This window comes from Diuraphis noxia, unplaced genomic scaffold (assembly GCF_037042655.1).
Source record: "Diuraphis noxia isolate RWA-SAM2 unplaced genomic scaffold, SU_Dnox_SAM2 contig0002, whole genome shotgun sequence".
Classification (NCBI taxonomy): Eukaryota; Metazoa; Arthropoda; class Insecta; order Hemiptera; family Aphididae; genus Diuraphis; species Diuraphis noxia.
The window spans coordinates 62,550,914-62,566,132 of NW_028301712.1; the positions used below are offsets into that span (position 1 = coordinate 62,550,914).

The 15,219-nt window shown below is 25.6% G+C and overlaps 1 protein-coding gene across 1 annotated transcript in view; it reads left to right on the plus strand.

Annotated features, from left to right (window-relative positions):
• The window catches only part of LOC107161677 (uncharacterized), a 201,769-nt gene that overhangs the window by 2,225 nt on the left and 184,325 nt on the right, over positions 1–15,219 (plus strand). Inside the window, exon 2 of the mRNA XM_089218654.1 lies at positions 5,664–5,730. Coding sequence (XP_089074780.1) covers positions 5,675–5,730 — 56 coding nt within the window. The 5' untranslated portion in view covers positions 5,664–5,674. The remainder of the gene's footprint in view (positions 1–5,663; positions 5,731–15,219) is intronic.

A 15,219-nucleotide genomic window follows, 5' to 3' on the forward strand; every position in this document is an offset into this window, starting at 1 on the left:
CCTCATTTATAATTAACTATTAAACCAGTTTAGTACACTGTTTACCTTATTTATTTAGTTGAATACGTTTTTTAATATAAAATTGATATTATTCGTTAGATTTCGTAATTGAATAAAATCATAACAATTTTTTTTTGATAAACAGCCGAAACATTTTTGAAGTAAAATACTTGCAACGTCATCGAGAAACCTCGATATTTCATATATAATTTAGGGTATTTCATTGAATTAAAATGCTGTAAAAGACCGCTTTAAGCGAAATTGAAGGGAACAGCATTTTACTTCGTTTTCACGAATGATTTGTTACAATAAATGTTAGATAAAATTCATTTTTTTTTCATATAAATTTAAATGGTAAATTAAAGTCATGTCCTGACAATATGAATATATCCGAAGTCCATACAGATACCGATAATATATCTAATTCATCGTGATTTGTTATTCAAGTGTAGAATTAAATATGACAATAGATAAAACTTAGCTTAGAATTTAATTACACTATTAAATTTTCGAAATATGAATAAATAAGAATTAGATAATAAAATAGGTAATTTATTATCCATATTATCCCTAATTTGTCACGTTATACCTACATTTATATAATATAATAATAATAATAATCAATAACTGACGAATTTGTATAATTTTATTGTTTATAAATTACTATTAGTTATTGACGTATAAATATTATGCAGTAATAATTTTTATTATTGATCCAAAATATCGGCAGCTTAAGTCACTAGAATATAGATATAACTTTTATTTAGTTTAAAAAAATTCATATATGTTTATAATTCATAACTACCTAGTTGATTTCATAAGCACTCAAAATTTGTGCCATTAATTGTATATGAAATTAATCTTCTGATTTGTTTTTAACTTTATTTCAAAAACAAACGTAATTTCAAAGTTCATCAATACATTTATGTTTTTCGGTTCATCCAATTACAAAAATTATCTTATTTTCATATTATTGTCAAATGACAGAAATCGCTTTAGTAATGATTATACATTTTAATTAAGCTTTTAAATTGTCAGAATAATTTTTGGATTGTTGAATTAAGTTTCATACATTCCATGTAATTCTTTTATTTTATTTAGTCACTTTAGATACAACACTTATCATACTCATAATCAGTCTCACAATAGTAGGTACCTATATAAACTATTATTATATGATCTTGCTACTATCAGTTGACAATATTGTAAACCTTATTTTTTTATTACTAAATCTGTTTTTAGAAATCTTATTAAATCTACATTCTAAAAATTTCCACAACAAATAATTAAAATATTATGTGACATTATAAATTGTTGTAAATATTAGGTATTATAATTTATAGTATTTATATATTTATTATGCGTTGACGTAATTGATAAAATCTATTAACTGTGGATATTTATAACATTGTTTATAAAGTAACATAGGTACCTATTTTATATTTGTAGTAAAGATTTTTCTAAATTTCGAATGTGCACTTTAGCTAATACCTAATATGAGTAACGTATTAACTATTAAGTACGTATTAGGTATTATAATTTACAGCTTTTATTTGATTGACTTACATTTAATTTGTATAAATGTTATGTTTACCCAATATAGTTCGTTATGTTATATAATTATTAAAATTGTACTTACTAAAATATAGTCAATAGTAGAATTGAATTAAATAATTGTATTTGCTATAATAATTATCGTTAAAAAGTAAATTTTTAATATGACTGTTTCAATAAGTATTTAACTTTGAAATATTAAATAGAATATTAATCATTGCTAACATTAATTCAATATGATGTACATCATCACAATGTTTAATGTTCTACCTTTTTTGCGTATCAAAATAACACATGTATAATAATAATAATTATTATATTCACAGTTTGACATATTTAGGTATGTACCTAACCGTTTTAACCATGTATAGAGTAATACTATAATAATATGTAACTAATTATTATATTAACTAAGTTTAAAAAAAAATACAAATAAATAACAGTTATTGTGAAAACCATTTATGTTATACTATTCAACTGTTAAAATAAAGATAAAATATTTAATTATCTTTTATAATTCCATCTGTTTTATGACTTTAAGACCGCCCTATAATAATACCCTCAATATACCCTAACATTAGAAAACAGAAATGAATTACTCTTAGTTACAAGTATATAATTTCGCTTACGTGTATATTTAATAATACGTTATGTTAAAATAATGATTTTTTTTATATTGAGAATTGTTAGTTGTATGTATTTTCCTATAGTATAAAATATAATATACTTAATACGATACTGGACAACATACTCAAAAAGTTAAATGTCTGTGTGTGATATCGTTGGGAGGTTATTAATAAATTAAAATAAGTATATCGACTCAGGTATACAAGTAATAAATAATTATTCAAAAATACCTCTAAATACATAGTTGAATTCTGATAGAAACATACTAAATTAATTACAGTAATGAAGTGAGTTTTATATTACATTATCCATATTAAACGATAATATATGCGTTGAAATAACTAATAAGCCATAATTTATTATTGTTAGAATAAGGTATAATATTTGAATCTTTTAAAATAAATAATTTAAAAAAAACAAACGAATGATAATTTTAAAAATTTGAAACGTATTTTTTTATATGAAGTATGATTTTACAATTAGTTGATTTTATAATAATAATATGTAGCTAAAATTGAAACTTGGATAGTTAACATAACATTTATATTTTTTATTTCACGAAGTTGGGGACTCTTCGACGGTTATTTTATATATTTTTTTATTTCCCGGGAGTCAAGTGGTCCGTCCCGTTATAGATATCAAACGTATAGTAATACATATTATAAAGGTAGGCACTAGGCATGCAATTGTATAATTTATACCGATCCAATCGGAAGGCAGTAACTTGTCGCATTCTACTACTGCACAAACACACACTCGGTTCGGACTGGTTCTGAATACGATTCAACTGTTGACTGGGATAAGATCAACATCCGTTTAATTAATGATGATTATATCCCAGCCAAGTCCTCTTAAACTTCTTTTTGTTTTTCTATACGTCCAGTCGTTCTTTTATTGTTTCTTTTACGGTTTTAACGTTTAGCTACCGTGTCGCTGTACTTTATACTTGGGACTTGGGTAATAACATTACCTGTGTATATTGTATAATATATATACAATGTATTCACTAAATCATTCGTTTTACAATACCAAACAAATTGATTTTCTATAAACAATATTTATATTTTTTTAATCGTGATACTTGATAATTTACCTAGGTATAGGTACTAATAGTAATTAAAATAGTACACGAAAATAAAGAGCTATTAATTATAATGAAAATGAATACATTTTGATTAAAGATTTGTCTTATAAATTGTAATAGGTACAAATATTACACAAAATATGAGGTTTTAGATTTTTTTTTTTAAATTCGATGTTGATTTATTTAAATCAAATCTATAATATACAATCTATACTAAATATAAAGCATAGGTATATATTTTTTATCGTAACATTGTTTTTTGCTTATTGATTAAATGTACTTGTATATAGGTAGTTGTATAAATTAAATTTTTGAACAAATAATTTTTTGATAACAATGTTCTGTCAATACATTGTTTAATCTGATAGAATTTCGTTAGATCGAAAATTCACGCCATTATAAAAACTTAGGTATTTGAAATTGTATTCATAAAATATATATACTCTACATGATTACGTGAATATACAGTGAATACAGTTTTAAGTAATACTTAAATATTTGAATTTTACGGGCACTGTAATACCGATAAATAATCAAATCGAAGATAACATCGCGTGTTTCCGTTTTCCAGTTCGTTAATACCTAGTAACACGTTTACCTCTCCTACGCGATGTCGAAGGAGCACAAAGAAATAATGTGTTCACACAGCTTAATTTTACCCGTAGGCTATATATAGATATTATATATTTCTCGGTATGCACCCTGCAACTATTCTCATTGTAATTGAGGATGAGAGAAAAGATCATCCCCCTCCTTATTTAAATAAAAAATATTCATCACTAGAAAAGGAAAAATGTTAAATAAATGTTAAGAGTTTACTTTTGATACTGATTGATTGAGTATCAGGTTTAAAGATTTATAACTAGAACTTGATTTAGTGCTTAAATTATGATGTTAAATAAATATTTATAAATTTAAGTTTAATAATACTTAAATAACTCTAAATCTAAATAACAATAATTGATCGACACACACTTAGTTTTGGTTAGTTTATGTCATTTATGATATAATCAATACGACTCTATACAAATGATAACGTATGAGGTTTTATTTGAATGTTGTACGTTAGACATTTTTCATGTAATTTACTCGAAAATTTGCATTAAAATTAAAAACAAATAAGGTAGTGGTATTCTCTTGCTACATACCTACTTAAATCTGGCGAAGACTAATATAATATGTTTTATTACTTTTAAATTTAAATAATTAACAATTATTTTTGTTACCTATTTAAAAATCGATAATTTCATATTACATATCATACATAACTGTGCTTATAGTTAATTGAGATACATAATTATTTCTTCATCAAGTGATGTCTAAACATAAATGTACCTAACTTGGTTATATTTTATAAATGTGAATTAATTTTACAGTAAAACATTCTATAATATTTGAAAATTATAGTAACAATTTCGAGATTTATTTTATGTGTTTTGGAAGTTTATAAGTAGGTAGGCTATAAGTAAATCAATGGATGATCCGGTTAGCAAGATTTATATCTTTGTGAAACAATGGATGCACAACATTTACATGTTGACCGCATGTTTATAATATGCAGTGCATGCGGTGAAATTTAAAATTATTTTGACTTGGTATCCGTAATTAGCCCTCTAAGACATCTATTGTTTACATTGTAGACTGTAGTTAAGAACTAATATTATTATACAATATTGAATAAATTATCATTTTTATAACATTAGTATCCTAAATTCATAACCAATATCTAATACATATTATTAAGATTATTTGAAAAAATTTTCTTAGTCTTAAATTACGAATACATGTTAGTTAAAGATTATTTACAATGTTAATTTGTGTGAGAAAATTTAAGATTTTTATGGTGTTGTTGTTGTCTTCATGGAGAGCTTCTTCTAAGTGGTTGGGTATTAATAAGGTATTTCGGATGTTTTGAAGGCCTGGACAGTCTAGGATGATGTGTTGAATGGTTAGGTCTTCTTGGCATCATTTATTGCACATGGGTGGTGGACCTTTACTGATTAAAAATGAATGGGTCAGAAAAGAACGTCCAATTCTCACTCTGGCTAGAGTGACTTCTCGTCGTCTGTTTAAATTATTCAGATGGTGATATTATATATATAATAACTGATAATTAATAAATTCAACTAGAAATGAAAATAAGGGGTAGGTAAATATAAAAGAAGTAAATCCAAGCATTAAATTAGAGTAAGCTTAGGTACTGATTAAGTTTTTTCGAAGAAAACATTTAAAATGTTTGTAATTTATAGCAAAATTTCATATTTATGAATTTAATTAATTGATTGAATGTTCAAATCTATATAATAGGTAATACTATTATCTTAATATATTTATTATACATATAAGTCGTTTAAAATTAACCATTTAATAAAAATCAATAATTAATATTTATTTTCAGAAATAAACGAAATGTCCAAGTGTAGAAAATGTGGCAGTTGTCCAGAATTCGTTCAACATTTTTGGAGGTAAGACTCATGCATTACAGTTGTAGCTAGTGTAATATAGTTAATACCAATAATTGAGAGAACTGCCAATGACCTGTATAACTATTAGTTCTGACTATGTGGAAGACCATGAAATTGAAATTTATTTTTTTCTTATATTTTTTTTATGATGGACCATCAATCTCGGTATTCGATACACATTTATCATAATGCAACGTAGTTTTGTTAAGGATATTTTTTATATTAAGATATAAGATAATTTAAAGTGTTATATTTGATCGCTGCAGATGAACACAGAAAAAACATATTAGTTACTCATATTATATCGTGTAAATAGTAACTGTACTGTTCGAATAATACCGATATTGGGTCACAAGATAATCAAAATGGTATTCATAATATCATGTATAGACACGTAAAAATTTAAATACAAAGAAATTATTACTTTTTATTTATTTTGCGAAATTAGGAATTTATAATATTATGCATGAACTCCGGATTATTTGTATTTTATTTAATTTTTATTACATAAGTAAAATAACTGGAAAATACAATACGTTTATTAAAATATATTGGTATCACTCAATTGCAAGATTCTATTACTCTCATTATTCAAGTTTTAAACGGATTGAGAGATTCACTTAAGTATTTTTTAAATAATCATCATCCCATATAAACTATTGCATATTTATAACAGAAAAGCAAGTTAATAAAATTCGAATAAAAATAATAATTAGGAGTAAGATAGTAAATTATAGAAATCGGAAACGCTGATCGAACTAACACATTGAGTACCTAGATAGATTGCGTAGAGAAACAATAATTTGTAAAGGTAAATTACAAGATAGATATTGGAGAAAAAAAGTAGATACCTATTACCTAATATTTAACACTTAAGTACCCAACAACATTGAGTAAGCTGCTTTGATGTATATTATTATATAGTAATATATTCTGTTGTGAGTGCTCAATTAGTTTTACAATGATGTGGATTTTTTATTCTGAACCCTTTTTGAAACAATATGAAAGCTCACAAGTTTCAAGTACAGCACTTCTGTGAATTTTTAAACGTAATCCAGCTTACATAAACTTAAATACATATTTAATTAGTTTTTCTAAATTATCTTTTTTAATTAGATGTTCATACCCAACCTAACCTAAATATATATATAATATTCACGCCTCATTTTGGGCCTTAAGACCCGTTATCGTTATATTCTATTAATTGTAGTTTTATGTTTATTAATAACAGAAAAATAAATGTGTGTTGCCTTATATTTAAGCTCATTAGTCATAACTCATTAGGTAACGTTTTACATTCAACGAGTATTGTAATTTTTAATCTGTCACGGTACTAATTAATAATTATAATGCTTTTAGTGTACACCGCTGAGCGATGTGTGAAAATACACATAAACGTGTTGTTATATATTTTGTTCGTATACAATATCCGTTGCTGTTCTAATGACTAAATATACGTCTTACGCCCACAAAATAAACAATTCTCGCATCACTAAACCCGAAATGAGAAAAAAATATAAGTAGGCACAGTGTCATTAATTACTTTATTATTATTATTATTATTATTAATAATAATAATAATAATAATAATATTTATATAAATAGGTATGATTTTATGGTTTCTGAGCGGCACAGTAATATTGTTGGCGTATAAAATATAAATTTATAATTGTTGTCGGAACATCAACTTAATAATATAATGATTAAGCATTTAATATTTGAATATTATATTATATACATTGTTCTACACGTCGGTTAATTACTCGCGGGTGAGTTTGAATAGAAAAATCGATTTTCGAGAAACTTGTCAAGACGTGTTGTTTCTATACAAATGAATTCATATAATATGTTCATGTCTACGAATACATATGAACAACGTTGGTTTCTGTCGACGCTCTAAGGTTGATGTTAATCAGTCATGTTTTGTCGTGGCACCCGGAGACGTTGCTCTTGGCCCTCAGCCGTATAATGCCACGAGAATACATTATATTCTGCCGCATAATTCCCACTGCAAACACTCATCTATCAACGATGATATTCTACGCCACCGTTATACTCTCCTCTTGTTCGGGCAAATTTAAATCTGGATTTTTATCCATAATTTTTTTTTCTGCAGGGTTATGACTGCTATATCAAATAAGTATAGTAATATTTCTAATATCATTATTTTCTCAACTACCTACTATACTTTTTTTAAATGTATTTTTTAAAGAGTTCTTATAGTTATTTAATATTTATTTAAATAAATATAATTATTCTAATACGAATAGTCTTAAATTTATCAATAGAGAATACATTTTAGATTTATATTGTGAATTCGTAAAAATAAAATTTTTTATATATTTTGTATATTTTTTTACTTTTGATATTGTTGTTTTATAAACTTTTAGAGCACCTATTCATCATGATATTCTAAAGTTTAATAATAATGAAAAATGAACAGGTAATAGTTAGTTCAACGATCAATTTAACTGTGTATTAAAATATGAAATCTCGGTGAATAAAATTGAATATTTATCATAATTTAATAATGCTAAATATATATAAATTATTTGCTATAATTATTTTTTAATAAAAGGCAAATTAAAAAAAAATATATATAAATTATATTACATTAAAAATAAAACTAACATAAAAATGCGCGTAAGAAAATATTTTATAATATGTTTGCCCTCTTAAAAAACGTGATATAATAATGATGACTATAGTGTAGGTGGTAAGTGAAAGGAATATGATTACGATGTGAAAGGTTGGTTGACGAACGATGGCAAAATATAATACTATAGTAATAATATTCTGCTGGCTGGTATAGGTATAGTAGTAGGTTCAAATAATTTTCAATTTGGCTTCTCATCTCAGTTTATTTGTTGGTATACTACCTACCTGGCTACCTGTGATATTGATTCCTTGCCAACAATGCTGCAGAAAATTTAAGTCTTACAGTTTGAACACAAGCGAATTTCACGTGGTGTTTTATATGACATAAACTAATTTAGGTACTTCGTTAGAAATAGTAAAATAAAAATGATTTAAAAACATTAGTGATACCTCATCATTATTCATTGATTGTACTATATTGATCTATATTGTGACAATTATATATATTAATGCCATGATTCCATATAATTAACAGTGTAATTTTACAAACGACAGCTTAAATTAGAGAAAAAACTAATGAGGTTTATATCATTATTTTCAAAACTTCTAAATATTACAAGTCAGCCACAGTTATTACTTATTACAAATCTGCCTGCAATATCGTTTTATAAATAAGTATATCGCATTAGTACAAGATTCGATATCAGAATAAATAATGACGTGTCATTTCATCGGTTATAGTTGAAAATCGATTGTTTTTACGATTAAACATAATAATTTTGTCGATCTACAGTTATTTTAGATTTTAACAAAACAACGAAAGTTGTCTGTTATAATGCGTTTTTGGAAAATATTTGTTGAGTCGGTAAAAGTGCAATACATTAAATGCTATTGGAATGTCTGAATTGATTAAATTTTGGGTAAATACGAGTGAGTCCGGTGAGTTGGAGTTGAAAATAAATCGAATATTTGGTCGTTACAAATGTACCATGGTTTGGCCGTTTGAGGGGTGTGGTTATTTCTAGGAATATATAAAACAGCTTTAATTACTTCTGTTTTGCCGCAGTTAATACTAATGATACAAAATCACTGGTATATGACGTTTACGACTTGCGGTATTTATCCAATTTATAAATTATGATAGCCGATGAGACGAGTAGGAAAAGTGATTTTTCTCCATAAAAAAAATGAAAAAGGTTGATACAGTGAGTTCAAGATTTTAATAGATATTTAAAAATATTATAATCATTAATCATCGTCAAATTATACGTCTTATGTAACTGATTAAAAATAATTTTGTTATTTCGTTTATAATACATACCATCACGTAAGATGTAGGATGAAAAACTGGTTTTAAACTTTGTTAACCGTTATTGCATTATGCGTAGAAATGTATGGTTTTTACAATGATGCATTTTTGATTCACAGTGAACTTTAAAATTTTCCATATTGTTAGTACTTAAGGCGTATACGTGCCATTTTAAGAATTTTTACTAGTTTCCCAGCAGTAGTGTAGCCAGAGGAGGTTTAGGGGTTCAAACTCCCTTCCCCCGCTTGGCCTAAAAAAAGGAAACAGAGTAATAACTCATTAGTTTTTATTGTATAACACATTAATACACATTAGGCACTGGTACCACAAAAACATAGAACGTTCTATGACGAAAACGAAGTACGAATCCAAACAGTTAAACGATTCTAGTGATGTGCAAAAGGATAACCCCCATCTCTTGCAGGATAATTCCTGGCTACGCCACTGTTTCCCAGGCTTCTTAAAAGCAAGAGAATACTTATAAATTATAATTACTGAACAGTAATTTATTATTACATTTGAATAATTTATTTTTGTTGTTGGATTGAAATCAAAGTTGTATGCATTTTATTAGCCAAGTTCATTTTTATATCAATTAATCGAATGAGTTTTATACGTAATTTTTTTCAACGTGTATTAGTGATTCTTAAACTCACTCAAAACTAAAAATTATTCAACAAATAGCGTTATTAATACTCAAGTATTAAAAAATAAATGTTTTACATGTTCCATTAAATAAGTAAAAGTAGTTTTTCAGAAATTAAAATTTGCGGGCCTAAGTATAGTGGCTTATTTCCCTTAAATTATTTATCATCGTAATCGTTTCACTCAACTTTGAATATATTTTATATCTTTTTGAAATTCATTTTAGCAGTTTAACAATTTTACTGATACCTATGTGGCAGTAATGCAGTATAATGGCTTTAAAATCCATCAATTGATTGAATTTTGTTCCGTAATCGTAGCGATAATATTAAGAGACTTTAACTATATCAACTGAAGCTTTTAAAATCCATTACTTCTTGCGTTGCTTACTATAAAACGATGGGGATTTTATCATACCAGATTACAGATTAAATAAAGATTTTTTTTTAATTTACACATTTTTCAAATAAATTACGTATGATAATATTATTTTGTGCGTTTATAAATTTTAATATTCTTGGAATAGATACATTTTCCATTTAATTAAACTTAATTAAAAAAAAAAACTGTTTAAGAGATATTAAATTGATATTTATAGTAACAATAATTATCATCATAAATAATGAGTAGACAACTATATATAATAAAAGAAATAGGTCTAATTATTAGTGTTAAAAAAATTAATTGTTGAATAATTTGATAAAGGACACGGCGTATTAGATTTAATATTTTTGGTGTTCGTTTAGAAGAACTGAGCGCGCTGTATCTTGATTTGAGATGCCTCTGAAGGAGCGTAATGTCCCATATTACTATGCAGACAATCAATCAAATGAAAAATTGTACCTATAACTTATGATTAAATTGTGAAAATGTGCAAAAGATCACTAATACATGTATTTTTACTTGATAATGTGTGGTGTGTATAAATTGTGTTATCATACTTACATATTATGTTTAACTGTTGTTGATATCCTTAAGTTAATACTAGAGTTAAATAGTTTTTTAACTTACATTATTGAACCCTACCTATATAAGCACGTCTAAATAAATGTTCATTCGTTATTAAATAGGTACCGGTTTGTATAATATATAATGATAAATAATATTTGTTTATTAGTAGAATACACAAGTGCGTGCTATACACAAATATAGTGTCCTTAATTTTTTAGGTTTAAAAAATTTGAATACAGAACTTCTTAGAAATTCGTTATAACGATAAACTTAATATAATAATAATAATATACTTATCTCAATAAAAATTTGAACGAGTTATAAGGGTACCTATTCATTATTATTATTTTTTTTTTGCAATAAGATGTAACGCAAGTACTTACTAGGAAAATGCGTATGTTTAAACTACAATAAGCTATGTGACGTTACGTACCTAACGAATCTAAATTAAGTTAACATGAAGCTTTGGATATAATTTGCATTTATCCCGCAATGGAACAATTTTCCAAAACCAGAAGGATATAGGGGGTGAAAAAATAAAACATTCTGCAATACGTTTTAAATTAACAACCCTTTAATTTTACTCTGGGGACGAATAAAACCCATTGTTTGAAGTATTTAAACGATAAGAGTGAAAGTAAATATAAATAAAAATATTATGGATTTTAGAGGTTGTTAGGTACAAACTTATAAAAAAAAAAATAAATAAATGCCTATGTCAAGTTTTTTATTTTTATTTTTTTGGAAAGGGGGAGATACTAAAGGAAAATCACATTCAGAATTAGTAAAGTTTATTCAAATACTTGAAGTGATTTATCGCGGTCTTTACTATCTTAAATATATAAATGTGTACAGCACGGCATCTGATTTAACCAGATTAAATTGTATACTATTTAAATATTTGAGCTAATTTAAAAATATTGACTTATTTATTATTAAAAAATATAAGTACGTATGTTATGGTATCGGAAATGAAGTCTTTCATTTTTGACTAGTTAATAGTTTGAAAGACAATATAATAATTTGTTATAGCGTTTATTTCATTTGTTTTTATTTTTACTCTGTTGGATATAAAGTATAAAAATATTATGATAAAATATTAAAATTATATTAATGATAAATAATAAAAATTAATTATTCACATTTTTAATTAAGCAAAAACATTAATTATGTGTATTAGAATTTGATCACAGTAAACAATCGTTCAAAGTATCAATACGTAAATATAACATTTTCGAAATATATTGCTATATACATTAGGGATTTATGAGAAAAAAAAAAAAATAATTTTTTGGTTAATCGAAGCTTAAGAATATAATACTAAACAATGGTATTTAATCATCAGTTTAAGATCAGTTAGTATATTTGACAATTTAAAATAAAACTACTCAATGTATAAAAAGTTTTTTAGTTTAAATTAAAAACTGTTATTTACTTATATTTACTCATGCGTGTGGTTCGTATAAGGTAGGCAATGTCATAATTAAAACTTCGTATTGATCCCATCGGAGATTTAATTTTATGGTTAAAATAGTTTTTTTTTTTTTTTTTAAACAGAAGTTGCAGTGTTTTGTTTAGTAAATAATGTGTATATATAATAAAAGTTTGAATATACAAATAGGTCTGTCGTAAAATGAAGAAATGTATTGACAATGTTGGGTGCCTTTGGTGGGTGGTGCATATATTTGAATTGGTATTTTCGTCTTCACGACCTAATCGATACAGCAATATGGTAATATGGTAATAAAATGATCTCCGAACAAACCGATACTTGATTGAATAGATTTCTATGCAAGAAAATAATAATATATTATAATGACTCGCAAGTGGTATTATGTTGCTGCCACTTACCTGCCTACCAGTATAATGGACACGGGGTGAACACAAAACGAAAGTTGGTGGAAGCCGATTGGATTGCATGTGTAGGTACGCAGGAATGTTGGCGGCTGCTAATGTATAGTAAGATATGTGAAGATAACGCACGGAACGGATGATGGGAAAATAAACTATATAAAAGGTGAACTAACACATAATATGAGAGATAGAAAAATAAAAATAATAGTTTATAGTGCGAAATAAGTCCCTACGCGTAACATGTTATCAAGATAACGGTAGAGAAATGCTCCTGCGAAGAAACCTTTGATGTATATAATGAAACACGCTATTCTACACGTTCTAGATGTATATAATATAGGCATTACGTCAAAAGTATATTGGTTGAGGTAACAAGAATGAGGTATCGTGAGCAAACTACCCGTGGGTAATAAACTATTATTTCTCGCGTCTCTTTAAACATATTTTTTCTAGTTTTCTTTAAAAATACAATATTTAAAGATGATAATAGATCTTAATGAACTGTGGTATAATATTTTACCATATTAATTGTCAATATAATCACTTGCCGCTACTTAAGTACAAACGCAGAGTTAGTTTAGGTAATTAAAATAATTTTTGACTAAATAGCTTATAATATTATTTTTTCTTTCAAATGATTACATAGTTACTAGATGTTCAAAACACTCCAAATTACAGAAAATCTTTATCAACCAAATATTTTTCCGACTATAGCTATCAAAGTATCATCAAAGAAAATGGCAGAGCGATAAAAAAATTTTCCATACCGTAAATATAAGTTATAAATTGTAAACGTCTTTTTGTTCATTCGTTCTGTTTTTCTCAACTTTTCTTTTTCTGTGTTTCAACTGTATGCTATGAACCCAAAACATTAAAGCCTTTATTCTAAAAAAATAATATGTTATTTTTGAGTAGTTATATATAGATATAAAATGGAATACTACCGTTGTACATTAGGTCTGTTACTCTAAATTCTATCATATTGAGGTACCAAGAAGGAACTAAGGTAGAATCACGAAAAACTACTTTTAAGACTAAATGATTGTATATATCTTTAAAATTTTCCTAGTTTTTGTAAAAATATAATAATTAGAGATAATAATTCTACAAATTGTTATGATTAGTATGCTTGTTACCGTTACCTATAGATAATAATTTATATTATACATACACAGAATTAGTTTGGGTAATTAAAAGCAAGTTTCAACTGAATAACAATATTTTAACTATATTGTATGAATTAAAATATTAATTTTTTTACTATTATTAGTTATATATTATACATATACGTAAAAAAATGAAAACTACCGTAGTACAGTACGTCTTGTTCTCTCAACTCTTACTTTGTTCCTACTCGATTTAAAATTGTATAACTCGCTTGGATATGATGCTTGGATTAATTAACTCGTGTAATTATTGATAAACGGTTTTCTTTAACATGCAATCACGAAAATGTCATGCATTTAAACAATGATCATTGTTTTTTTTCTTCGCTAGCGCAAAAATCTTCCGATCATTATTGAACGATTCAAACTATACGGGTGGTCAGAAAAAAAATTAAAACACGCTAAAACTGTAAAACAATAACATTAATTAGTAACATATTATTACATTGTTAAATTTTTGAACTCTTTTTATAAAAAATTCAATTATTTATTTATTTTCGTTAATATTCTTAATATTATGTTAGAAATATTCAAAAGTGTAGATATGCAGAAGACTAATTTAAAGTAATAAATAAATAAATTTTAAAATTTCAAAAATATAAAAAAAAGGATTTCCGCATAATGAAAATAGTTGTAGGTATAAATACATTAAAGAGAAAAATATATTATGAACAAAATAAAATAAGCTAAATGATTAATGAGTTTGTAAATATTATAATTATAACAAAACGTTTACATTACTCTGTAAGTAATATCATTACTTAAATATAAATTATATATAATTAAGAATGTAAGTAGTTGAACTACAACATAGTTGTTGTTACTTGTTATTAGAAAATATTTTATAATTAAGGATTTAATATGTAGTTTGACTTAATATTTATTAAGAGATCTCAACTTGATTATTATAATATGTAATAACATATAAGTGCCTATCATGTTCCAACAATATTATTGTATATCGAA